The sequence below is a fragment of the Corvus hawaiiensis genome, chromosome 10, assembly GCF_020740725.1.
Source record: "Corvus hawaiiensis isolate bCorHaw1 chromosome 10, bCorHaw1.pri.cur, whole genome shotgun sequence".
Lineage (NCBI taxonomy): Eukaryota > Metazoa > Chordata > Aves > Passeriformes > Corvidae > Corvus > Corvus hawaiiensis.
The window spans coordinates 23,698,808-23,725,594 of record NC_063222.1 but is presented as its reverse complement, the minus strand read 5'-3'; the positions used below and the strand labels follow the sequence as shown (position 1 = coordinate 23,725,594).

Below are 26,787 nucleotides of genomic sequence, written 5' to 3'. Positions count from 1 at the left end.
CCTGCTTTCCTAGTGTCATAGTTCATTTGTAAAGATGCCTGTCTCTATTTTAAGGCCTAAGAGTTTCCATCAATCTTACTGTGCTCCAGAGTCAGAAGGGGGGTGTGTGTGCATATTTGTGTGTCAGAATAGGGGGGAGCAAGAACTCTGTGCAGCAGAGGAAAGCAAGAAAAAAATGAGTGAAGAGACACATTTTTACATTGTGCAAATACCTGGAAAAAGCAAGACAAGTAAATGAAGGTGTATGTTCATGCAAATATCTAAAAATCACATCTATCAGCTTCTCCTTAAAAAATTAAAAAATCTGATATTGGAGAGAGATTCGTTTCACTCACTGCTTGTTTTCAGGTGTGGTGGCTGCCATTTGGAAACCAGCTAAAGTTACAATGCTTGAGGACAGGAGAGGCTTTGTTAACTCTTTATAAGAACTGTCCTTGCTTGGCAGAGATACTTATTTTGACTGAAGAACATAAAGTGATGCAAGTTCAAACAAACAGCATATGAAAAATTACTTTGCTTTGAACAGCAAGTTTTCAGCTCTTGTAAAGAGTCTTTACCCATGAGAAAATACAAGGCTGCTGTACACAGGATTTCCAAAGTAAATGGCATCTCTCCAGCTAACTAAACTAGGCTGAACTATCTCAAAAAAAAGCTTAATTAGTTTTCTCCATCCTGGTTTTTCATATTTTGTCATTGATTTAACAAACTTTTGAAACCTTTCAGGCTCATTTGTACCAATGTTTTTATTTACACAGTCCTCAAAACTGTTTGGAAATGCAGATTTCCCATTTTTGTTATGGTGTAGTTGATGTTACCATAGTCAGAGACTGCTACTCCTCACTCATCTCAGATTCTCAGTGTTCTAATTATTAAACTAAGGTGCAGGCAGGTAAGAGAAAATGAGCAAAGCAGAAGGCAGGAGTCATTTGCTCAAGAAAGAAATAGAATTTGGAAGACTGGCTCAGTCTTAAGAACATTTCTAATTTCTAGCTGCAGTGACCAGGCAGGTGATCTGCTTTACTTCTTGGTGTCCTCAGTGTGATTCAAATGGCTCGAGGGCTTTTGTGCATCTTGTGAGAGCGACTTGGGTCCAACTTTTATTTGATCTAATAGATAGTTCACTGACAGTTCTGCATTTCTGCAGTTTGTGTCAGAATGTAGGAGGTTTGAGGATTTAACCTTCTCCATTAGTTCCTCCCAGCAGAGTTTCCTGTGCTTAAATAGTGTACTTTGTGAGACACTGAGGTAACACTGCTCTTGGACCTTCAGGGTGTTTGCCAGCAGGGGGATGGGTTTTGTGGCAGTGACACCAGTGCTTTCCCTGAATGATTTCACCTAAAGTAGTCCATGATCCTTGTTAGACAACCACAACACACTTTTGCTTGTTGTTTACTCATGGCACTTCACATTTTCCAGGCTGTGCTTTTCCTGTGCTGGTGTCCCTTGTCCCTGTGGCTGAAGGGGCTGTCACCAGGTCCTGAGGTTGCTTACCCGAACCTTCCCCTCTGCCTTGCTGCATTTCTAACATCTTCACTGCAGCTCTTACAATCTAAGCAGGATGATCCTTGCTGTGTTAACAGAACCTTCCAGTTTGGCACAAAAAGCACTGGGAGCTGGGGTTGGGATGGAGCAGTCGGCCCCAGAAGGCTCTCTTGTCCCTTGAGATGTATTTATATCAAGAACCTCCTGAAAGCACTTTATTTAACATTCATCTCTTTGCTGTTCGTTTTAGGATCAGGATCCAGGCTGTCAATGAAATTGGAGCTGGACCTTTTAGCCACTTTATTAAAGCAAAAACCAGGCCATTACCACCCTTACCTCCACGGCTGGAGTGTGCTGCAGCAGGGCCTCAGAGCCTGAAGCTGAAGTGGGGAGACAGCAGCTCCAAGCTTCACTCTACTGATGACATGGTCTATATCTTGCAGATAGAGGACAGAAATAAAAGGTAAGAGAGATTAATCTTCCTTGTGCTAATGAAAAAGAATCCTGGTTCATCATAACGCAGTTGGGAATGAAAAAAAAGTGGTGTTCTCCTGATTGCTTTGTGCCTACAAATATGTAAAAAATACTATTTTGGTAGGCATTCTGTGCCTGTAGTCTGAGCAAGTTATGCAGCAAAGCTGTAAATGGTACAGAATCATTAAGGTTGGAAAAAACCTCTAAATCATTGAGTCCAGCCATTAACTGAACACTGCCAGGTCTAACAGAAATCAATCCTGTGCCGGTGAAATTTCAGCAAAACCCTTGCCTCTCTGCCAGTAAATTTAATATCGAGTTTCATGGCCACAGTGCTTTACCTTTTGGAAAATATGAAACAAAGATACTGCACCCAGCTTGCTGTGTGTATTAATAAAGCCAAGGGTTACAAATCAGAGGTCTAGGAAAGGCAAAACCTGAGCAGAACAAAGTTTTTTGGGCAACATGGTGGTCATGATTTTATAGCTGTAGTGTTTTACAGCATTGGAAAATATGAACTTGGCATCAGCTTGGTAGCTCCACAATAATTTTGAAATAAGGTGTGCAAGAAACAAGAAAGTCTGTGTTTAAATTTAACAGTCAGTGCTGAGCAAAAACTATCTTCCCATGTGAACTTTGTGTGGGAAGATTTGCTAGTGTAGCTCCAAAGTTGTGATGAGATATATTCAATTAAAAAAGGGAAGGAAAGAAAGACAATATGCAAGCATTGCCTAACAGTCTGAGCTCTTCAATGAATAAATATCATACATGGCTCATAATTTACTAAGAAAAACCCTCAACTACTTCATTTAGCTAAAGTAAGTGACTTATCGAGTAGATAATCCTTAGAGACCTTCAGCACAGATCATAATTTGATGCAAATTAGCACAATTCCTTTAATTTAAATAGAGCTGTGCTGAGTTTATGCCAGCTGAAGATCTGGCCCAGAAGCTCTAATTTTAAGTAATAAATCCACCATGAATAATGCCTTAATACTTCCCAATATCTCAACTGTACTGATGCAGAGAGGGTACACGCTCCCCTGTATTAATCCTGAGAGGTGTCCAATGAATATAAATACCCGTTTGAAAGTCTGACTGGTAAAAACAGTTCCCTCAGAGTGCAGTGATGCTTGGCAGGAGCCCATCACCTGCAGCACCCTGGGATTCAGTCAGCTCTGAAGACACATCCCGCAGGCTGCTTTGCTTTGCTTTCATGTAGCACTGCAGGTCGGATGGTGAAGAACTGTAAATTGTTTTTAACCTGTCTTTATACTGGAGAAAATAGTAAGTTTCCTTGTAAGAATAAAATGTTACCTTGCAGCAGGCAAGGAAAGCTTTTTTCTCCTTTGCTTTGGCACAAAGCTTTAGCATGATCCTTGGCTTTTTCACAAGATTTTCCTACTGCAAATGGTCTCGTACGAGCTTTTAATTAGGAGCAATTTGAACTTGATACTCTGCTGGATCTTCTTAGCTTTGAATTTGGCTTATAGTCCACGTGAAATCCCAGAGATGCAGAGAAACTGCTCTCCTACATTGTGCTGTCTCCTCCTGCTTGAACTTGCACGAAGTGGCTCCCTTTGGTGGTTGGGTTTGGAGCAGCTAGCTCAGATAATTCTTGAAAGGAGCCAGAGCTGGGGCTGGTGAATCCATCCTGGTGTGGGCACAGCGGAGGAGCAGGATGGGTGCACTGCTGTGTTTGAGAGCAGCTGGAGCTGGCAGGTCCTGGCAGTAAGATCTGTTTATTTGTTCCCTGTCTGACGGTCCCTTTTTGCTCTCCATTGTGTGCTCTGGTCACAGTGAGATGCACCTGCAAGGTACAGTGCTGTACATCCCAGAGAGCTGTCATCCCTGATGAGCAGGGAAGGACAGCCCACGCAGGAGCTGTAGGAGCAGCAGGTGGTTACAGAGGTGGGAGTCCTCTCTGAGTTCATTCCCATTAAATAGACCCTGTTGGGACCGAGGGGTTGCTCACCCCTGTGTGTGCTTGTGGAAAATGCTGGAATACAGCTCTTTGAGCATCACTGGCCTCTTCAATTGCACAGGCTAATGGCAGTAAACTGTGCACATCTAAGGGAATAGTGAAATAGAACAGAGTATTTTAGCTGGAAGGAACCTGCAGTCATCCAGTGTGACTGCCTGGCTAGTTCAGAGCTGACCAAGTTAAAGGGTGTTGTTGAGGGCATTGTCCAAATATCTGAATCACTGACAGGCCTGGGACTGACCACCCCTCTAGGAAGCCAGTCTTTTGTATTGAAATCCCTCAATTCAGTATTACCATTGTCCCTTCTTTGGTTTAAAATAGAAGTTACCTTTAAAATGCTGTTGAAGCATTTTCACAAGCAGAAATATAAAGATGAGCAAGCTCTTTTAAGATAAGGAAATAATCAGTAAGTTCCATCCTGACCCAACAGCTTTAAGTGCTTTTTGGTAAAGACTCAAGCTCTGGTTTTATGTAACGATAGTCAGCCAGTGCTCTCCAGTGTGTCCTGGTCATTAAGGATTGTTTTTAACTTTTCCTTTCTGTAATGAGGTGTAACAGGCCAGTTGTTGGACACTAAATGTTCCATTGATTGCAAGACCTGTGAAGCAAAATACTTGGAAATCTTCTGGGACTGATTAGTGTAAGGGCTTGAAGAGGTGTGCACATCAGAGATGTACCTGTGTTAGCTCCCATTAGCTCTTCAGGGTGTGACATTTTAGGAAGATGAAATTAGCATCACTTGTCCTTTCAATTATGGGGTAGCACTGAGTGGAAATGAAGAAAAATCTGTTTCTGGAAAGCTCAGTACATAGAAATGCTAGTTGAGAGTAAGTGACCTTTATGTAAAGAGGACTATGAAATTCCTTTTCATTTTAAATAAACTATCAGTTGTGACTTCATTTTCCAATTGTGGTAATGTTAAGAAATTTATGTTAATCAAATTGCACTACTTTCCAGAATACTATGGATTTTTCCTCTCTAGAGCAAACGAACCTAACTAATGGTTTTTATTTTTTTTCCTGTTCTACTGGTAATTAATCTTTAGTTGTTCCTACAACTAATTACACCTCTTAGTGTCTTAAAGTGCTCACAATATCCAGTCTGAAAGGGATAATTAGCAAGTAAATTGGTAGTGGGTTATTTATCAGTTGCTTGTGTTTCTTTTAGATCACTGTATGTTGCAGTTGAGCTAAATAGTGTGATTTTTGTGTGTGTACAGAATCACAATAAATATATCCATATATAATTTCATTTTAAGGGAGAGTCATTGGTAAGATTGACTAAGAAACATCCTAAACATATCCTTTAAAAATTTCTTGTAAGGATTATTGGCAGTTCTCCCACACTTCTGTTCAGCTGGAGGTAGCAGGGGGTGGTTGAACACATGAACCTCAACATGGGTGCTTGCTCTGCTTTAACTTGAAGGAAGGCAGAATAGAAACACAGAGGGGTCAGTTGCTGAATGTGCTGCCCTTGCCTGATGACTTTTGCATAATCATTCCCTGGTTACTGCAAGTTTCAAGTAGTCTGATTTAAAAAATTGTTTACACTCCTGATTTGATCAAGACAATTTGCACCCATTTTAACAGCAGTTACTGTTATTTGTCAGTCCTACTGGCTTGTGAAATTCTATTAAATACAAAATCAGGTAAATTAACGTATCCTTGCAAAAACCTGCAGGAACAGAATCATTTTCATATTGGGTAAAACAGTGATAAAAGGGAATTAAGCATGAGCACCAAGACAGATGGCATGCTACAGTTTCCACTGCAAGCCTGGCTAGATAAAAAGTTAATGTTCAGAAAAGTTTTCCAGGTAGCCTGTGTTCATATTACTGCATTTTGTAGGTGAATACTGCTATTAATAATAGTGATATTTATATTAGGAGCATTCTGATCAGACACTTGGGGCTTTGCAAATGAAAAAGAAGAGGGAGAACTGTTCCCAAGTGTAAAAAAGTTAACTTGTTAATGCATTTCAGCTTTCTTCATGGAAATAGGAGTAAACCCACATTTGTGGTAGGTGCAAGTTAACTGTATGTGTGTCATTATTTGAGACAAAGTGAAGTGTGAGAAAACCACATTAAATGTGTGAGATGAGGTGTTTCAGCTGTTAGGAAGCTGGGAAGACACAGAGTAAGATGCTACTCCATAAATATATTCAAAAAATCCCTGCTTTGGTAACAAATAAAATTTTCTCCTTTATTTTGATCTATGCACATCTGCAGGTACTTCAGACTTTATGGGTAACTGAAATATTCCAGACAGCAGATCATAAATAAGAGCAGCAGCTAGACCCAAGACTGTCACTGTAATAAAAACTGTTTTCTGCACATCTGTAACAACCTTTTAAGAAAAATAATGCCTTGATTAGAGCAATGACTCTAATATTTAATCTCTGAAGTAGTAATGGAGGCTCAGCTTAGTGCAGCAGGACCACGTTGCCCAGTTTTCCAAGAGCACATTTTAAGGTTTCAGCTTCACTTTGCTGAGGTTGTTGAAGTAGACACTGAGCTTGGCTTCCTTCTCCAGCTCTGCCCAGGTTCCTGGGGCTGTCACAGCAGCAGCTTGGACACAGTGTGCTCAGTGAGCATCATTTGAAGGCCCATAAACACTGTTAGTTGCTTCCATACTGGGAAAGGGGCTCTAATGCTGCACAAGGAAGATAAACACGTTTGAAGCTGTGAGAATATTGGTTTGCTGCTCTGAACTGTTTTTGTTCTCTTTTGGCTTTAAGTCCACTCTTACTTATATCTGCTCTTGGTGTTGCAGCTGCCTCGTTATCTAATTCTTCCTGACTGTATAATTTGGAGAGTCCATTGGGTGCTCTCCCCAATTTCTCCCAGATCTTCCATTCAAATGCTGTTACTTCCCATTTAAGCTGTGCTCAGTATTGTCCTCCCTGCCTGTTCCTTGCCTCCAGATGTGGCTGCACACAGGAATCATCTGTCAGGCACTTTGCTGCTCTGCCTTCCATTCCTCCTGAATGTGCCCAGATGCTCCTTCCAAAAAAAGCAATTTTTCTTGCTGTGGAAGAGCTTCTGTAGGCTGAAATACTTCAGCTCTCAATAATTCCAGATGTCTGACAAGTGACTATCTGTTGTAGATATGGGTTACAAACTCAAATTCAGCAGCAGGTGAAAGATAATCTAGTAGAAACAAGCTAAAAATCGATTTTTGGCAGCAAGTACCCTTTGTCTAGATTGCAGATGTGCTAGATAATTCAGGAAAGAAAACCAAACTCTTCCCATCTGACTGTTATCATTTCTTTTTCTGTTCTCCACTTAGTTTTGCTTTTCTAAGTGTAAGGAAGGAAATGTTGTCCCTTTCACTGGGTCCTGTTGTTACTATTATTATTCATAGAGACAAAAATCACACTGACAGTGGTGAGCATACATTATAATACATATGATATGTATTATAGATAAAAGTTTCTAAAGGGAATCTTCCAGAAAACAGATCTTCAGATCAAAGGGGCTGGTGCATCCCATCTGTTTGGTCCACACCTTATTTAGGACTGAAAGACAGAATTGGGAGAAGTAGTGGGAGCACAGAACTTTTGGGGAACTCATGTTATCCATTTGTTTTCTCTCAGCACCTGCCTGCAAAAGGAGATCCCAAAGAATGGCTTGGAAAAGTGTCCCAAAGCTGGAAAGATTGGGTCAGCCTGGTGCTGGTTATAGGAACAGTGACTGATGTGGGGATGGGGGATGCTGCAGATGTGGAACTTTTCTCTTTGAGTAGAATGTTTTAAAACACAGCAGAGATTAAAAGAATCGTGTGTTGGCTTTACTCCTGCATCTCTGAATTAGATGGTTTTGGTTCAAAGCTTCCCTTTCCGTGTTGCCGCCCACAGTCCAGGGAGCTGCTGGTGGAGAGAGAGAATCACATAAATCAGTGAGTGTTTGATAATGTTCTGAAACCAAATTAGAGGAATAGTCTAAGAAAGTAGGTGGGGGCAGTAAATGTGTAGATAACTTGATGTAGCATTAATAATATTAAAAGAGCTGTTGGTTTGTGAAATTCTTGTACTTTAGTTTCTAATTAGGCAGGTGCCTGTGTGTGCTGATGTGAAGCCTCAGGTCGCCGGGTCGGACTGGTGCTGCATTAATGATTTCTCTCCAGCCGAAATCCTGCCATCTGACCACTTATTTTGAGAGGCAGTAACAGAGTCACTCAGGTGGCTCTTCCAGCCTTTGTGCCTCCCCCCAAGATTGCCATCTTTAGTGCTCTAGGGTAGAATTTCTTTCAAATTAAATTCTTGTAAGAACCAACGGGTTACCAAAATATAAACGAAACCCAGGAGTTTGAAAGGGAACCTGCTGCTCAAAATGTGCTGGGAATTAATGAGCAGAGGCAGGGCGAGTACATTCGTATTCTTCTGCTCGACTGGAAGTGACTGAAGTGGAGGAAACAAAATAGCTGCAATGTGCAAAATACTTCCAAGAAGATCTTCACCAGGAATAAAGGGGTATTGATGAAAAACTAACAGCGGTGGTGTCTCCCTAACAATCACGGTGGGACATGATGTTCTCTCTCCTCTGCTGTGTGCAGGTAAATGAATAATGCGTGACTGATGTGAGAACATTTGGGAAGGGAGAATTGGGATCGCTCGAGTGAGATGAGGGAGAAGTAACCTCTGGGAGGTGTCTCCATCCCTGGAGAAAGTTGCTTTCTTTTTGGTATCTGCAGTTAATTTAGTGGAGAGGAGAAGCAGCACTGTTGCATGGAAAATTTGAATAATTGAGGTTTAATTGCGCATGGTGCAAACTTAAAAAAAAAGAAATACAGCTGTATTGAGAATGCCAGTAACCACAGAGGCTGAGTGTTTTCAAAGGCAGGGTGCCAGCTGAGGTATGTAGCCTATTGTGTTTTGAATTCAACTGGACAAACCTCTGAGAATTGAAAATGTCTTGTTTTGAAGAAGGTGAGAGGGAGATAGAGGACCTGGAAGGTTTCCACACGCAGATTAAGTCAACTTTTCAGTGGATAAGAGATTAAGTCCTTGCAAATAAGCTCAGAGCTGACTTGTTCTTGAGGCAATGTCTGGAATGAGGCCTGGATGAAGCACAGTGAACAATAAAAGGCTTGCCAAGAAGGCCAAGGGTATATAGAGCTCATGTTCCAATGTGCTTTATAAATTAGATTTAGATTTTTTAAATGAAATTGCAATAATATGAACAAGTTATCTTGCTTTAGATAATTTTTAATGTATGCAGACCTCACAGTACAATAACAGCAGTTACACTGATTGACTCAACCTTAAGTTCATTGTGGTCCTTCAGCAGAAAGCCCAGGAGAGTGAAAAAAAGCCTGCTCCATACCTATAGCCATCTACAACAATTAACTACAGTATTTTCTAAAATAACAGAAATAATCCTGGAGGATTTTGAAGTGCCTTCTTTACACATGAGGAAAATACTACCTTATCCAAAAATCACAAGTATTTTGAAGTTAGTCTTTAATCTTCATTATGTGCCTTACATCATGATCTGCATATTCAAACATAATTACAAAGCATTAGTGTCACAATAAAGCCCAACAGCAACTGAAATTTGATGGGTTGGGTCATCAGCATTTATTCTTCCAAAACTGGAAGCCCTCTTTCTTCAAAGATGGTCGAATCTCAGAAGTTAAAGTGTGCTTCCATTACAGTCCTGTGGTGCAAGCTTCTCTGTAACAGTTCCTGCTTTCCTTACAGATGATTTTTGAGATAGAGAAGTAGAAATGAGTGGAGATGGGAACTGGATGGGAGTGTTGGTATTAACTGAACTGGGAGTATTAGTCCAGTTCCCAAATGACAGAAGGAGCTCAAATGTTTTTCAAGATCACTTCCTCAGTATTAGGAAATGTTAGTGACCTTAGTCATATCCAAAAGATGAAAACCTCATTTGAGTCATTGGTATTGACTGTATGAATGTCTGGGAAATGTACATTAAGCCCAGCCTGGGGTAAGGGTTTGCTTCTCTGTTAGCTGGGAAGGCACATTTATCTTCCCTTCCTTACCTAACTCCACAGATGATTGCAAAGAGGTCATTGGATGTTTTTTGCTCTCTGTTGCCCTTGGAACAGGGTCAGAGACAAGTCTCCACACTCCTGTGAATACTGCAGTGGTTTCTGAGCCAGCTGCCTGATTGAGCAGCAAGAAGGGCAGAGGGAGAGTTGTCTTGTCTCGAGTCTTATTGCTGTCCTAAGTATATGTTCCTTGCTCATCACCCAGTGAATCTCAAGCAGTTTTATTCCATGAGAATGGGTTTGTGTCAGTCTTTTGAAACATGCTGTGGCTGCTTATGCGAGCCTCCGAAATGTGGGGTAGCAGGGAGTTCTTAAACTGGGTAAGCATAAGGTTAAGGAAACAATTATTCTTTGGAAATTGTCTCTAAACTATCCTCTTAAAGACTTGTGGGCGCAGATCTTTGGTTTCCTACCTGAGGTGTGGGTCTCACTAAAACTCAGTGGGGGTAGTAAGTCACATTAGTCCTCAGAGTACATTTCCAGTAGTTTGAATTACCTGAATATTTCCTTTTATTACAGATGGTTCTTGATCTCTGTTTGTACTTACGTGGATTGCAGTCATAACGTAATACAAATTGATTTCTGTCCCGGAGAGCTAATTGGCAGACCCAGTTTCTTTGAATTGCTCAAATTGCTTGTACTGTGTATCTCATGCAAAGCCAAAGGATAAAGCTAGCACCTAGATTGGGAGGTCAAGTAAAAACATCTCTTGGCTTCCTGGTGATTTAAAACCTTCTGAAATGGTTAAGATACTTGAATAAGGGTACTAAGTAATCATAAAAAAGTATGTGATCCTACACAGCAAATTTTCTGTTCTCCAAGGCCAGGACTATTGCGTGCAAGGTGGTGTTCCCTGGTGGAGGCTGAGTGGATGGATGCACAATCTGGGTGCTTCCTCTTTATTTGCTTTCATCCCCACTGTGCTCAGCTCCTGGGGGTCAGGGGCTTAGCTAGAAACTGCAGGCTGACATACAACTGCTAGTGAAAAGCATTTATCTGAGCAGAGCAATAGAAAATACAAGTTAGATTCTCTTTAGCAACTGTATACTTCATTTTTTTTGAGTGACATTGGTTTTGTTCAGCATTATGCTGGACAAGTTTGTGTGTGCTCTTGTTTAGTCTTGTCCATGGAAGTGTTTTGGAAGATGACACAGATGACTGCAAGACACAGTCTTTGTGCCTTAATGTGCAAATAAAGGCCAAATCTATTAAAGAGTCAACATATTAATTGTGTTTTCATCATACTTTTAAACCAGCAGCACACATGGTGTAATGCAGCAGGACACAGGTTGAATCTGTTTTGATTCCATGGTAGCAGGGATCCCACTGACAGATGTTCTTCCTGATAATTCATGTAATCATTTTGCAAGGTAATAGTAGTTTCAAAAGGGACAATGAACTGCTGCTTTCCCCAGCCTCCTCATCATCATTAGTGTGTTATAAATATGACATTTTTATACGTGCTTTTAGCAGCCCTGCAGGGCACATGGTGCCAATTTTCACAAGATGGATACTTGGAGCTGCTAAATGCAATATCCAGAAATGTCAGTGCCTCTCCAGTGTAACTACATACTCTCATTTTTATGGTTTCAGGTTTATCCCAATTTATAGGGGACCAAGTCACACGTACAAGATACAGAGGCTGACGGAATCCACCTGTTACTCGTTCAGAATACAGGCAGTCAATGATGCTGGGGAGGGACCTTTCTCAGAAATCTGTACCTTCTGCACAACTAAGTCAGTCCCACCTGCAATCAAAGGTATGTAGTAGGTTTTTTTACATGTAAGTAACATGTAAATATTTATGTAATTGGTAAGTATGGGGGGAGATTGTAAGGGTTACCATAAGTATGTAATAACTCGTGTGAAGAACCAGTTTGTGCTGGCTGGAGATTTCTCTGAGTTGTGAAGTTACTTAAGCTAAATTACCACCCCAAAAAAAAAAAATCACACAAGCAACATAAATATTATGTCAGCCACTGTTGTAATAAAAGTCTGCTAAAATGCTGCTGCTATCAATAGTGTTTACCAGGGGATTGCTCTGGACTACTACAGCATTTATACAAGAGGTCTAACAGCTGTAGTATATGTGTGTACCTTCTAACTTAGGCTTTAGTAAAGTTTAAACATTTTTTGTTGTGTAGGTGATGTCCCCAACATAGACCTTCAGGGTTTATTTTTTCCTTTAATGTATAAAATTAATCATGATATTTCACATACAGAGCATTAGACTTAGAACTCAGCATGTGTTCCACTAGAAGAACTAAAGGCCTAATTAAATGAAGTTTTTATAATGAAATGTCTTTTACTGAGTGTAAATTTTGTCCTAAGTAATTATGATCCGGAGGAGGAGGAAGGAAGGAAGGAGCAAAAGTAGAAACAGTAAAAACTACAGTGAAAGGTGTTTCATGATAAAACTTGGTGTAATTAGGGCTTTTGTTCTAGGTCTAATTAGGCCTTCTTTGGCCTGTTACAAAGGCAGTGGGTTTGCTGTATGAGCTATCAGATCAGTTGAGCTGAAATCAAATGCACCTTTTTTCCTGGGTGGTGAAGTCTTCCCTGTCAAGCCCTATCATTTACTGAGAGAAACAACAACTCTCAGTTTGTCAGAGAGGTTTCTTTTGCTTCTCTATGTTTAAAATCTGGCTTTGGTGATTTTGTCACCTTTTGTAAAAAAATACTTAGAGAAGGGAGAACACTGTTGGAGGTGTCCTTCCCTGCTAGATCAGCTGCTCTTCTGTGCTCGGAGCAGTACAAAGGAATTTATGTGATAAACTTGATTCATCTTCTCATCTCTCAGAAGAAAGTGTTTATTCTCCTGTAAGGTCTCCTAATTAGTCTCTTAACGATGCCAACTCTAGAATAGCTTTGTTGGTAATGGCAGTGTTTTGTAAGTGTCAGACAAAAATCTACATGTATTGAAGTGAGGATGGAAGGAGAAGGAAAAATAATTGAGATTGTTGTTGTCAGCTAAGATGAAGGCGTCTATTATCAGTCTCTCAACACTACCAGATGTGCAGAGAGAAGTAAATGGATATTGATTACCTTTGGGCCTTCATGATTCATGCCTTCCTCTTGGGAAGTAACAAATCAGGCTAAAATTCACGTAATGTATGCAGCAGCGTTTGTTTCTGTGGCAGACCCTCCTGTTGTCTGTTTTTGTAGGGTTGGGGATCTAGATTGCCTTTAACAAGCTCGTGTCCTTGCACGTGCACGTGTTCACCACCTGATACAAGTGTTCAGGGCTCTTGTTTCTCCCGGTTTTATTCTTTTTTTTTTCTTTTTTTTTTTTTTTGTATTGTTCTTGCTGGCTCTGCCTGATCAAGAGGTTGGTGGACCCTGGATGCTGTTGCAGTTCTTTGCATGCCTTCCAGTGGCAGAGGCTTCGTTTCACATGTGCTGCCCCTGTCTGTGCTTTGGCAGGCTCACTTCTGAGCTTGCCGTGGGTCAAGGCACAGCATCCCTTGGCTTTCAGCTGGTGAGGGAGCCTCTGCCAAGGACAGCAGCCTTGTAACAGCTGACAAATTGGATTTCTCTGGAGTTCTAGTGAGAGCACTAGTCTTAAGTCTGGCTAGAAATAGCAGGTCTGATCAAGTGCATGTCAGGCTCAGAGTTAGATACAAGTCCAAGTCTTGAAAATTACTCTTGTCCTTTTGCTTCCCAGCCTGGGCTGCATCTCTAATACAGCAGATTCTTTAGTTTCTCTTCTCACATCCCTTCTCCTATTTTTCCTAAATGAAATGTTTGATATTTTTCCTCCCTTTCAATGGTGTGTAGCATAGGAGGGATGTGCAGGCATCTCCGTTGCCACAGATGTTTGCTCAGGACTACACAGAATTGTTGCTTTTATGAATGCCTGTGTAATTTGTGCCTTGGCTTCTGCTTTGAAAAGATCAGTGCAATTAAGTTTTGAAAGTTTTCTCTAAATCAACTCCTCCTTTCTAGCAGCTCGCAGAGCTGACAGGTAAGAGGTGCTCTACCCTGTCTGGTATATATTACAGTGCTCATAAAAGAAGATTTCAGTGCAGTCTTTATATTAAACATGAACACATTTCCTTTTATTGTAGCCCCTCGAGTGACACAGCTGGGAGGAAACTCCTGTGAAGTTAGCTGGGAAACGGTCCCACCCATGAAGAGAGATCCTGTTGGTTATGTTCTGCAGGTACTGGTTGGAAGAGAATCTGAATACAAGCAGGTAGGGAAATGGTCTGGATTTAATATTGTTAAATTGATGGCATAATGGAAATGGTTTTGAAAATCCACTGTGCTGCTTCTTTCTACTGTATTGAATTACACCCTATGGTGATGTGTCAGGTGCACTTTGGTAAAGGCTGAGTCAAAATTAAGGGCTGTAATGGGCTGTTTTCTCCCCTAAGGGAGTATGTAGAACATCATTATTTTATTGGAGTGATTTGTGCTCTTTCTGTGGTTAATCACTATTTTTAACTGTACTAACCTTTAAAAAGTTACAATTCTGGCCAACCCATGCTGGCTGTTCTTAACCATTATCTGAAGACGAGATGAAGTCAGAAGATGAATCTTTCTCTCTAAGCCAATTCCAAGACTGTCCATCAGGGTTTTCAGTCAAATACCACATTAAGTGGTTTGTTCATCTGTCTCATTCCTTTCTGAGGTTTTGATGCACGTGTAATTGCTGTGTATCCTGTCACTGTGGAAACAGAGGCAGTGAAGTACAGCTGATCCTTCTTGCCTCGTCTGTCTTGATCAGACATCACAAGTGGACACTTCCCAGAGCACCCAAAACAGAGCAGCTCATTCACAGTTAGATCTTTTGTGTCATCTGTCACACCTCTGACTGTGTGATTTGCAGTGCACTTCATCTGTGTGCTCTCTTTTTCCTGTGCTTTCTTTTGTGGTCATGCAGAGTCCAAATAAATCCAAAATAGGGAATGAGATATGCTATGTTAATTAAACTCTTACTCTATGCTAGTAAACTCTTACATTATGCTAATTAAACTCTTAAAAAATTGTGTAAGGTAGTACTTTCTTTGCAACTGTGTCTTTGTTCCTCTTCAGTCTGTTTTTGAGTGTTACTGTGAACTAATGAATTACCAAAAAATAACACAAAAAATGCCAAGACAATTCATGGGGGTGATAAAGATTCAGAAACCTAACTATTGTTTTTGTCAGGAAACATTTTTGGTGCTGGTGTAGGTAATGAAACCCCTGCGTACTGTGTTGGCCTCACGTCAGTGGCAAGTGGATAAGTGGACCCATTTTGCTGTTGCCTGGTGTACAAAGTAGCTTTGGTGTGTCACCTCCTGCTACAGCTTCAGTAAACATAGCCCCAGTGTTTAAAGTGTTCTGGTGTCCTTGGGGAGAACTGGGCAGACCTTCATGTTCCTGGGAGATAAGTGATGCCTTAATCTGCACAGTTCAGAACTTGTGGTGTGAAAAAAAAAACAGCAAAGGAAGTAAAAAATACTTTTAAAAATACTTTTAGGACCTTCTTATGTTGCAGGTCTTCATTTCTCATGGGCATGACCCTGAGGAGGGAGTTTTGTGAGTTGTTACAGTTGTTACCCTGGAAGAAGTTCCTGGCTGGGATGCTCCAAGTGGCGCTGGGACTTGTGTAAATGTGCTGGCTGATAACCAGCCGAGGGAAAGAGGAGGACTTGCACTGTTTCACAGAAATCACCTTTGCCCATCAGGGTGTTTTATCTTCGTCAGGAATGTGGGTGGTGCCTCAGCCCTGGGGCACATCCCTGTCCAGGAGCTGCAGTGGCTGTGTGCTCTGAGCCCCTGTAATGTGCAGAGAAGATAAAATACAGGAGCACCTTTCAGTGGTAGTCTGGCTAATACATTTCACCTGTGCTTTGACATGTCTGTGATCACCTGCTACTATTTAACTGAGAAGTACTGTCATTAATATGTTCATTAATGTTAGGGATATGTTAATTACCTTTGAAGTGCAAGTCCTAAATTTATTTTTAAATATGTTTTGATCCCTGCAAGTGACATACATCTTTTGCATATGTATCTAAGGGGGTGTATTATTAGAAACATTTTGCAAGTTGTTTTGAAGGGTTGCACAGATGAAATACACTGTAGATTTTCAGGCTATTCATGGAATGCAGCATCAGCCACCGACATGCTTTTGGGTGAAGCTGTTGTTTCTCTTTAGACTGTCACATCTGAGCTGTCTCCCTCCCCTGTACACAAGAGTTTGCAGCCCCAAAGCTGCTGATTTTCCACCATTTGATCTATCAGAGGTGATACCAAAGTACTCAAAAGCCTTTTATTTCAGGCTGGGACTATAGCCATCCCTGCCCTCCTCTGGGAGAATATTTTGTAAATATTTCTCTGCTGAGAATTGTCTGAGGAGCTGGATTTGCTGGAGCTAAACAGATAACATTTTAGCTCTCTGGAAAGTGTATTTTAAAAAATGCTAACTACTCCTTTCCTTGTTTCTCACACAGTGTGTTCCTTTTTGTGTATTTTTGTGCTTTATCTTTACAGATAATTTTAAAAAAAGCAATGGCATGGGACAATTCTTTTTAGGAAATCAAATCTTCCTTGTTTATGAATCAGGATGTAAGCCACAGGAGATTACAGGAATCAGTGGCCTGGATTTGTTTTTCTGTTTCTTGCACTTTTATCTAGCAAAGCTTACTCAGAATTTAGCTCCAAAGTGGATTAAAATGTCTCTGTGCTTGCATAGTTTTAATGTGGATTTAGGTGAGTGGGCTGGGCTGTGCAGCACTTGCAGGAGCTGCAGTTTGGGATAACAGCTGTAATGCCCAGCAGCCTAAGGTTTGGTTTCCCACTTGAGCAGCTCTGGGGATGGCATCACCCAGGAACCAGCTCTTCCTAAGAGCTGACCATGGGAAATGAGAACTGAGCTTTTTAAAGCTTCTTTATCCTTAAATTGTTTGCCACTGAAGCAAAATGTACTGCCTTTGAAATTTCTGAGAATTTGGAGGCAGCAGCGTTTCATCAGCTTCTGCCACATCTCTTCTGGGAAAAAAAAGTCTCCAAATGCTTTCCAAAAGAAGAAAAAGTATGGGTAGGATACACTGGGTGTGTGAAAATCCCCCAGCAGTTCCCAGGTGTGCACTGAGAGCTGGATGCCTGGGAGACCCCAGCTGGCCTAACTAAAGCTCTCACTTTAATTATTGTTTTTTCTTTGGTTTAAATTCTGTAGACACACAATCTCTGAAATGCTTTAGTGAACTGATAATTTCTGTAAAGCTCTAATCAGCCAAAAATTGGGTTTCCTTCTCTATTTTCAGTAACAAGTCAAAGGCACTTGTGCTGGTTGTATGCCAAGATACAGCAGAACTACACAGTACCTGCTGGCATGTAGTGCCACTTGCATTGAGTATTTCCTGTGCCTCCTGGTGCCAATTTTGTGTCATGAGATGGAGCAAATAATTTCCTTTGGTTGGGGTTTTTCAGTGCAAACAACCTCAAGGCAGGTGCTCTAAGGGATGGTTGTTTCTCTGTTCAGACAAGGTTGTCACACAACTCTGGGGGGTTTATGAGCACCTCAGCAGTGGAGTGAGTGAAGCTGATGTTGAGTTTGGATGAAATGATAATCCAGTTTCTTAAAAATAAATCTGTCAAGTGACTTAGAAGAAATTAAACTTCTGAAATGGGCATGCTTTTGACATAGATTGAAACCCATCCCCGGGAGTTTTCAAAGCCAGCTTGGACAGGGCTTGGAGGAACCTGGTCTGGTGGAAGGTGTCCCTGCCCATGGCAGGGGGGTTGGAATTAGGTGATCTTTAAGGTCCTTTACAACCCAAACTATTCTATGATTCTTTATCTTTCTATCACCATACAAAATAGGCTTTTATTAATTATTAAAGACATTGGCCATTGCATTGGGGTGCCACAACCAGGTGAGGTTACCCTGCACTTTCCAGTGAGTTGCTTAAAGGGCAATTATAGCTGTTATTGTTATTATTTGGAAAGGAGGGGAGAGGGTTGGGATTATTTAATGAGATCAGTGAAATTGAGAAATCGTTGCCTGCAGGAATTCTCTGTCTATCTAGTTCAATCAGTAGGATCAAATACCATAGGAGTCTTCAGCAGCAGTTTATTACTTGTGATGTTATTTTCATTGAGGGAGCCAGGCAAAAAGCTCATCACATTTTTGTTATATTCTCAAGTGTCCAAACCAAAAAGCTGTTTTTAGGAACTGAAAGTGATAAATTGGATAGGCACTTCACTTTGGCTTGTTAGCCACCAAAGCATAATGTGCTACATATAAAATACTATGCTGCTTTATGGAGTTATATTTGATTTCATATTTGTTTGGCAGATTTAAAGACCTTATTCATAGTTGTCAAGGGTTTTTTCTGTTGTGTATGTTAAGTCTCTTAACAGGGTGTTCACAACCAAATGTATTTGTGCTGGGGACATCCTGCCACAGCTCTGAGGTGCTGCTGCAGCCCCTGGCAGAGGGTACAGAGGCTGCTGTCAGGAGTGGGTGACAATTTAACAATTGTTGCTGAGAAGAGACATGGTGGTACATAGTATGTACCACTGCTGGTACATACTCATCAAACCACTGAAAGCAGGACAACTTCCATCACTGTCTTAGCACTAGTGCAGGAAGTGTCTTGTCTTTGTCATTGGTGGATATTAATTCACATATTCTATCTACTTCCAATAATTTTTCAAACTTCCCTTAAAGATACACTCTCCTCTCTCTTGGCTGTCTGGCCTTCTTCTGAGAAGTGCTGTTGAGTAGCTGGCTTGAGTGAACTTGGCCATCTATACTTGTTAGACTATAATGAAGATATAGGGTCTTTGATTTAGCCAAACTTGGCCTCCAGTTACGCTGGTATTCACCACCCTGACAGAACAGAACAAGTAAAAAACCCAATTAACTGGACAGGATTTTTTTCAGTGCAAAGACAGGTTATATATATATCCCATCCCTAGTATCTGTTAAATGTAATTTATGAAGTTTAGATTGTAAATTTTTATTAAATGACATTATTTGGATTTTATTGAATTTTTTATTTTGGTTCAGAACTGATCATATTGGTGGCAAAGGCATATAGAGGTTTTCTGGCTATATGTCTTGAAATGAAATTAATAATTGCAGCAGCACCAGAAAGCAAACCTTGCTGACAGTTGTTTTGTGAGGGCTTTGAGTTGCCCTGACTCAGAATCTAAAGGAATGGGAGTTAGGCACATCCTCCATGTGGAAGAATCCTGACTCAGTCCTGTGGAACAGCACAGTTGCCCACAACAGGTGGGTATTAGAAATGGAATTGCCGTTGCGGAACAGAGTGGCAGAGGTGTTCTTGGGATGAGGAGTGCTTTGCAAATGGATATTTCAACCCTCACATCACTTCTGTGGGCTGCTACAGCACTTCCAGGTTTGTTTTCCCTGCAATTACTGTAACCCAGTGACTCACTGCTTGTTGGCATTGGGAAGAGAAACAGATGAGAAGAAGAGCAGTGGTGCAAGGCTGTGGCCAGTCACAGGGGTTTGTGGGATGAATTTGTTGTATTCCTGTCACTGGACCTAGAGGGAACTTCCTGCAAATGCTGAGCAATACTTGAGCAAGGCAGCGTTAATTTAAATGTTGTTTCTTGATCTGTGCCTCGGGTCAAAGAAACATGAGCCAGTTAGAGGCCTTATGCTTAGTCTGGAAACCCAGACTCACCATCATTCAAACTGTATTTGGAAAAGGTGTGAAAGCTGAAAAAGGAAGGGAGAAAACTAAAGAACCACCTTAATATTTTTGTCCCAGGCCACCTCAAAAAATCAGCAGGCGACTGCTTAACCAAGGGATGAATCTCAGGGGCAAGCAGAGCAGGAAAGCTGAGCTCTTTAAGTGGTCTTTAGCTGAGCAGGTCTCTTCTCTTTCCTCCTCATTTCTTACTCCAGGGTGACACACAAGAACTCCTCTCTGGGCTTGGGACTAATTTGCCACTTGCTCCTCTTTTCTAAGATGAGTTCTTGCCTCTGGGAGGGCAGAGATGCTCTCAGCCTTCTGCTCCCACACTGAGGAGAAGGGAAATGCTAAGTAAACAGAGGAAGAAGTATCTGAGGGTTCAGGATGTTTTTTTCCCAGCAGACGCAGGCACTCTGACACTTTTTTCATTTCATAAAATACCAGTTTCAACAACCATCCATTATATAAGTTATTTGTTTTCAGAGTTGGTGAATGTTTCCAGTGTTTTTTTTCCATTTAAGTCACAAAGTTGTCTCAGGTACTCAGTTTTCTCTCTCCTTTCTAATGCCATGACTTGTGCTCTGAGTCATGTGGTACCTGCCTTTGATTAACATAAATATGTGATGTGTTGGTAAACAACCAAATACAGCGCAGTCAAGAGGAGATTTTTCACATCTTAATAATATTTTATTATTTCCACCATTCTGCAAGTGTAATTTCTGGTAAGATTCCTGTTTCTTGAGAGAAATGTGAGGGGAAAATACATTAAAATGACATTTATGAGCAATTTTACAACTGCACATTGAATGACTCTCAATAACCTTGTTCACAGGTTTTCTTCCTTTTGGGGTTAGACAGGGTGATTATGTCTTAGACATGTTTTAGCCATACAGTCGCATTTTCAGAGTGCAGAAATACATTTGTGACTTTTTTCATGCCCACAAACGATGAGTGTGTGTTACCATTGCTGCATTGTCTGATGTGTTTGTCTGTCCCTGTGTGCACTGTGTCGAGACATCCTCCACACGCCTGTTCTTACAAAACCTGCATTGACCCAGTGAGTTCCTTCCTTTGGAGAAGCATTTCCGTAGAGACTCGCCCTGAACTTCCAGGCTGAAATCCTTGCAAAACCCCGCCTTGTTGCGCTGTTTGCCGCCCTGCAAGCAGGAGGAGGTTGTGTCTCACCAGGCTCCCTGGCTTGTTCTTGCAGGTGTACAAGGGAGAAGAGACCACATTCCACATCTCAGGCCTTCAGGTGAACACAGACTATCGGTTCCGGGTGTGCGCCTGCCGCCGGTGCTTGGATACCTCACAGGAGCTCAGCGGGCCCTTCAGCCCCTCGGTGGCCTTCGCGCTGCAGCGCAGTGCCCTGGTGCTGGCGGGCGAGCCGGGCGGCGCCGATGACGCCAAGGCCAAGGCCATGGTGCCCACGGACGAACAGTTTGCGGCCCTCATCGTGCTCGGCTTCGCCAGCCTGTCCATCATCTTCGCCTGTATATTACAGTACTTCTTTATGAAGTAGACAATTCAACGGGAGTTTGAGATACAGATTTAACTAATGCTACGCATTATAATCCACACATTTATTCAGATATTCCTCCTTTTTTTTTTTTTTTTTTTTTTTTTTTTTTTTGGGAAATCCTTTGTTCTACCATGCGTTTTATATACTTCTCTAGTTTTTACAGTTCTAGCTTGAAGAAAGATAAATCAGTGTTTTGATGCACCTTTTTGAAATTCAGAACTAGGAAGTGGTCAAACTGGAGAAACAAACAAACCGGATACCAAAAGCAAGATTTTTTTGTTTTTCCTTCACGATTTCAAAATTGTCACCAATTTGCCTTTTCAATGTTGCTTTGGGTCTTTTCACTGAAGTTAGTGCAGTCTCTTATTTTATCTTACTATTTAGGAAATTTTAATCATGAGTCACTTTTTTTGTCTCTTCTTTTTCCTTCTAAACATTAGTCACAAGTGTGTATAGTGGTAAGACTAGAATACAGTGTTAGTCAAGTACCAGTTTTTCCTTGAACAGTATTAGCAATGTTGCCTACGAATTATTCACTACATTTGCCCCAATTTTTCAAGATAAAACCTAAGTTCTTAGTTTAACTGTTTAGTGCATTTAAATTGGAACAGCATCCTGCAGTTGAAAAACCTTTTTAGTTATCTGTTATTTTTACCGTTACAAACACTATAAAAACTGCCTGTATAAGAAATCAAATAACCAAACTGCATATAAATTATGAAGCATTATAGATCTTTTTTTTTTTTACCATTTTGATTCCTAGCAGTAATTTTAAGTAAGAGGGCATTGTGCAATAGTTAGTTATTCCCATGTTCAGCTATTTAAAAGCTGCTTTAACTTGTCTGTTTGTCACTGTATATAACTATTCCTAATCTGATGCTAGATATTATTCTATTATGCTCAGCCTGATTTATATGATTCGAGCTGGTGACAGCTTAACTGCCTCTACTGAATTAGGTGAGATTTATACTCAATGGAAGCAAACTTTACTGTCAGTTGATCTTTTTTTATGATTAATATTATTATTATTTTTTGGAGGGGTATCCATTTTATGGAACTTTCTTGGAGGTATCAGAAATCACATCTGTTCGTTTTAAATACCTTAAATGGGTGTCTATGCTGTTCTTACCACGGGGCTGATTGAAATAACTTGGTACCTGGCAAAACTGAGGTGAGAGTCCTGCAGAGGAATGGTCCCTGCTCTGGTGGCAGTGTCCCCCTCCTGCCTGCCCCTTCCCAGACACATTTTAATCCATCGAGACACTAGATTTTTAACTCTCGAGTCATGGGGTTATTTATATTAAGTCAACATTGTGCGAGTACCTCAGGGACATAAATGAGCTGGAGGTGCAAATAGATTCCAAAAGGGTGCAACAGACACAGTGTATTTCCCTGCCTCTTGTTTTTGTATATTTTTGCTACTTGGTTTTGCTTTTGTCCTAGCTTTTTTGTGCTCTGTCTCCATCGTCTAAGATTCAGTGTCCTGTACTAGCATAATATTCCCTTAACCAAAGTAATGGGGAAAAAAACAACATTATTTTTGTTTTTAGGTTTATTTATACTATATACTGCATACAGTACTTTAAATACCAATTACAGTGCAATCTTTTTATTTATTGTAAAAAAAATAAAAAATAAAAAGTGTACTTATGTACTAATCTAATCCCCCTCTCCACCCTCCCCATAGCATGTTACATTTTGTCTGTTTTATACTGTTGTACTTTAGGTCAACTTTTTACCTGGCAGCATTCCTAGTATTATTAATCTTCTTGCATTTTCTTGTGTTTTTGAAGATGGGAGCATCTAGTACATTAAATGCCAAAAAAACCCATTATCAGTGATTCAGACGTTTACATGTATCCAAAAACAAAATCATCTCTGGAAAGAAAGTGCTAAGATCAATGAATTATTCTGTGTGCCTCTCTAGATGTAGCAAATATTAGAAATGTTCTGTATTTTGTTATTGACTATAATTAGTTTGATTTAGCCTTGCAAACTAATGGCATTGAGCTAAATATATATATTTTTTTGTTTCTTGCCAAAGTCATGGCTTGTCAAATTTATTTACATCTTATTTAAATTTATTTGTGATATGAAACTCTGTGACCTTGCATCTGTATTTTGTGAGCAAAGAGTATACAGCTGTTTTCATTGGAGGGGAGAAGAGTGTATTTTTTAAAATGATGAAAAGACCGCTAGTTTGGAAAAAACCCAGAAATTTGAATAGATTCCCTTTTTTTATTTTTGGTATATTGTTTGAGCACTGCTGCTATGAAATCCAAGCTTGACAGCTTTTTTTAAAAAAAAAACAAAAAAACAAAACCTGCTTTAATAAAGAAAGGAAAAAAACCCAACATGCTCTAGATTAGCAATTTTCAAAGTTTGAAATACGAGTGATAGTAAAAGCAGTGAGCAGAAGTGGAGGGGAGAGCAATCAGTTACACTCAAAGCATCTCTGTCACTGCTGATTTGTTTGGTCCCTATGTAACCACACTAACCAGAGCACCCAGTCCAAGCCTGAGGTTTTGGGAGATTGTGCTGGAGGAGCTGGGACAGGCCCAGTGAATTTGACATTTTTAGTCTGTGTGTCCTGCCGTAGTGATCTGATTGTCACTCGTGTGTGGATGACAAAGATCACTGATGTCAAACCCTTCTGCTCTGAGGGACGTTGTCCCTGACCCACCACTGCTGATGCCTTGGCCCTTCCCAAACCTCCTCGTGCCCCTGATCCAGCAGTGGCAGGTGTTGGATCCAACCCCAGGGCGCTCTGCTCTCACAGGAATCACCACCAACAACAGAGGTAGAATGAAACACTAAATGTTTAATACCCTTCAGGAAGGAGAGAGATGTTTTTATATTGTTCTGCCTTTTTCTTTATGAACTTGAAGTGTTTTCTAATCCTGTTTGTTGGCTCCAGTAGCTCAGTATTCAGTGTCACGATTGAGAAGTGCCCTAATTGAATGTGTATGAACCTTATCCTTGCACAGTTCTTTAAATTGAAAAAGAAAAATAAAATGTTTTTACCTCACTATGGGAACATACATTCCAAGCTTTTCAACTTTAAAAAAAATAATCAGAAGTTTTCTTGTATTGTAAATTTTAGACTATTTCATATGCATTATATTAAAACTGCCATATCAATTTTAATGTATAGATTTTGCAAATACTACACTATGTATGTAAGACTTAACTGTATCTGTAGTGTATATGTAATATATTTATGCCCAATAAATGTTTTAATTCTTTCTGTTTTAATTCTTTATTTTAATTGAACACAGCCCTTTGGGTCTATGGTGGCCCCTTCTGGCAGGTCAGTGCTGTTGTGCAGCCTGGAGCAGGGGTGGGAGTCCTCCGTTTACCTCAGGATGTTTCTGGTTTGTAATTGAAGTGGTTTTTGTGAAGAGTAAATTTATAGTAATAATCTGAAAGTCAGGTGTTCTAATCACTTACTTTAAATAGCTTGCATGAAAAATTAAGGATTTATATTTATAAAAATATACCTAGGTTGGTTTTCTCTTAGTAATTAAACACTTGAAATAATAGAGCTTTTAACTTACGTGCAATGAATTCAGTTCTTCATCACGATGAATTAATCTATTATGTGTTTCTTGTCAAACACATTCATGTTAATTTTTTTAATGCTTTTCTTCAAGTCACTGCATAAATACAGCAATTCATTTGTTTGCTTTTTTTAATTACTGCCGTTTACAACATGAGCGGGGTTTTCCTAGGGAAATACAATGATTTTTTTCATTTGCTTGCTCGGCTTTTTATTTAAGCAGTGCTTGCCAAAACAATCTCTTTAACAAAGTATTTTAAATATGTCTATAGAATAGTAATCAGCACTTTGGCATCTGAGGGAGATCTTTTCTTTTCAGTGGTCCCTGGTTTATTTCCAGGGGTGTCTGCAGAGATGCTCGAGGGCAGTGAGAGCCCATGGGAGTGGAGGAGGATTTAAACATTTGCTATTGGAGTTCTGAATGTTACCCTGTGCTGTCATCACCCACGGGTTTGTGCAGAGGTGCTGGGTGCCTTTCCACACACAGACTATGCAGAGCTGGGTAAGTAGCACTAGATTTACTGTGGGTTTTGTTTTGCAAGGAAGCGCAGAGCAAGTTGTAACCGGGCTTGGGTGATCCTGTATTTACCAGCAGCTCTTTGCCTGCTGGCAGGAGAAGAAGTATCAGCTTTGAAAAGTTCTGGGAGAGAGCAGAGGCTCGTATTTTGGATATTTCTGTGGCCTTAGGGGTGGTGCAGCAGTGGGCTGTGGCCCTGGCACATGTCACGGTGTGAGCAGTGCCAGGTGTGCCCCAGCAGCGCGTGGTCCCCGGGCTGGCGCTGCCGTTTCTATGGCAGCAGCGATTCTCTCCTCGTGGTAATCACAGAGCTGCTCAAAAACCAACGCCTGGGATTTGTTTTGCTCCTCATTTCAATTGCTCTTGCCAGCTCAGAGCATGTTTGGTGTGGTGCAGGAGAGCTGAGCCCCACTGGAAGGGAGGTCTCTCTGAGAAACCAGGGGGTCAAAGCCACGTGCGGCACAAGTGGAGCCACGCGCTGCCGGGACGAGTCGGGAAGCAAACAGGATCTGGAGTGTCATCAGCCCGTGTTGTTCAGCTCCTGTGCAGCTTTTCCACAGGCTCACCTGTGTCTTTGAATTTCAGGAGATGCTCAAATCCAGCCTGCTATAAAAAGAAAAGCACTTGCTGAAGGGGGGTGGGTCTTAGCTCCAGTGTTGGTGGGTCTCCTACCTGTCCCCCCATCTTGAAGCATAGCTGAGGTATTTAAAATCCCCCTGAAAATTAAATAGTTGGGCTGGAAGCAGATGATCATTAAAGTCCCTTCTAACCCAAACCATTCTGTGATTCCATTCTATAAATTTATGGCCGGTGGACATGGGGAGATTCTTCTCCAACATTAATGACATCTACATCAACAGGATGGTTCTGTTAGACCTGTCTGCAAACAAAGGTGTTAGAGACAAAAAGAAATTTGTGTGGTAATATGAAGTATAAATTATATTTCCTCTGCAGATCTTCTTCTAGAATTAGTGCAGAGTTCGTGATGTATTGCCATTTATTGAAATGGTGTAGAATTATATTCTCTCTCCTTAACCTGGCCTGGAGTAAAGATGCAAATGTTACCTTTCTTTTTCTCAGAATGAGAACCAGGATTAAGTAGAGAGATGGACATTTTGTTTCATTGTTTTTATGGCTGAGCAGAAAAGCCAGCTGAGAGATCCCCTGAAAGGGCTGTTTTATTGGTACTACATTTATAAATTCTGGACAATTACATCTATTTCTGCTCTTGACAATTGCACTCTCAACGCCCAGATTCCAGTGAAATAAAAAGTTTCACAAGGCACTTTCAAACAGAGTGGATTGGCCTGGGATCTGCTGTTACCTAAGTGAATGTGCTGTTATTAGTTTGAGTAGTTACATTTACTGCACTAATTAATTGGTGGCATAGATGGTCTTGCATGCAATCAAAGCTATTTTTAGGTCTACTGACATGGTTAGTAAATAACTACTTGGGTCAGTGTGCTCAGTGGATGTCATTTCTTAGTAATTTTATTAGCCCATCTCTCACTTTCTGTCACATGGAAGCTATTACTCTCTACAAAATTAAAATGGAGCAAACAGTAGGGATGCAGAGG

At 40.7% G+C, this 26,787-nt stretch overlaps 1 protein-coding gene across 1 annotated transcript in view; it reads left to right on the top strand.

Moving 5' to 3' along the window:
• The window catches only part of FNDC3B (fibronectin type III domain containing 3B), a 184,515-nt gene extending 160,136 nt beyond the window's left edge, over nt 1-24,379 (top strand). The window contains exons 23-26 of the mRNA XM_048314456.1: nt 1,733-1,945; nt 11,547-11,713; nt 14,021-14,148; nt 20,823-24,379. Coding sequence (XP_048170413.1) covers nt 1,733-1,945; nt 11,547-11,713; nt 14,021-14,148; nt 20,823-21,134 — 820 coding nt within the window. The 3' untranslated portion in view covers nt 21,135-24,379. The remainder of the gene's footprint in view (nt 1-1,732; nt 1,946-11,546; nt 11,714-14,020; nt 14,149-20,822) is intronic.
• Nucleotides 24,380-26,787: the final 2,408 nt, after the last annotated feature.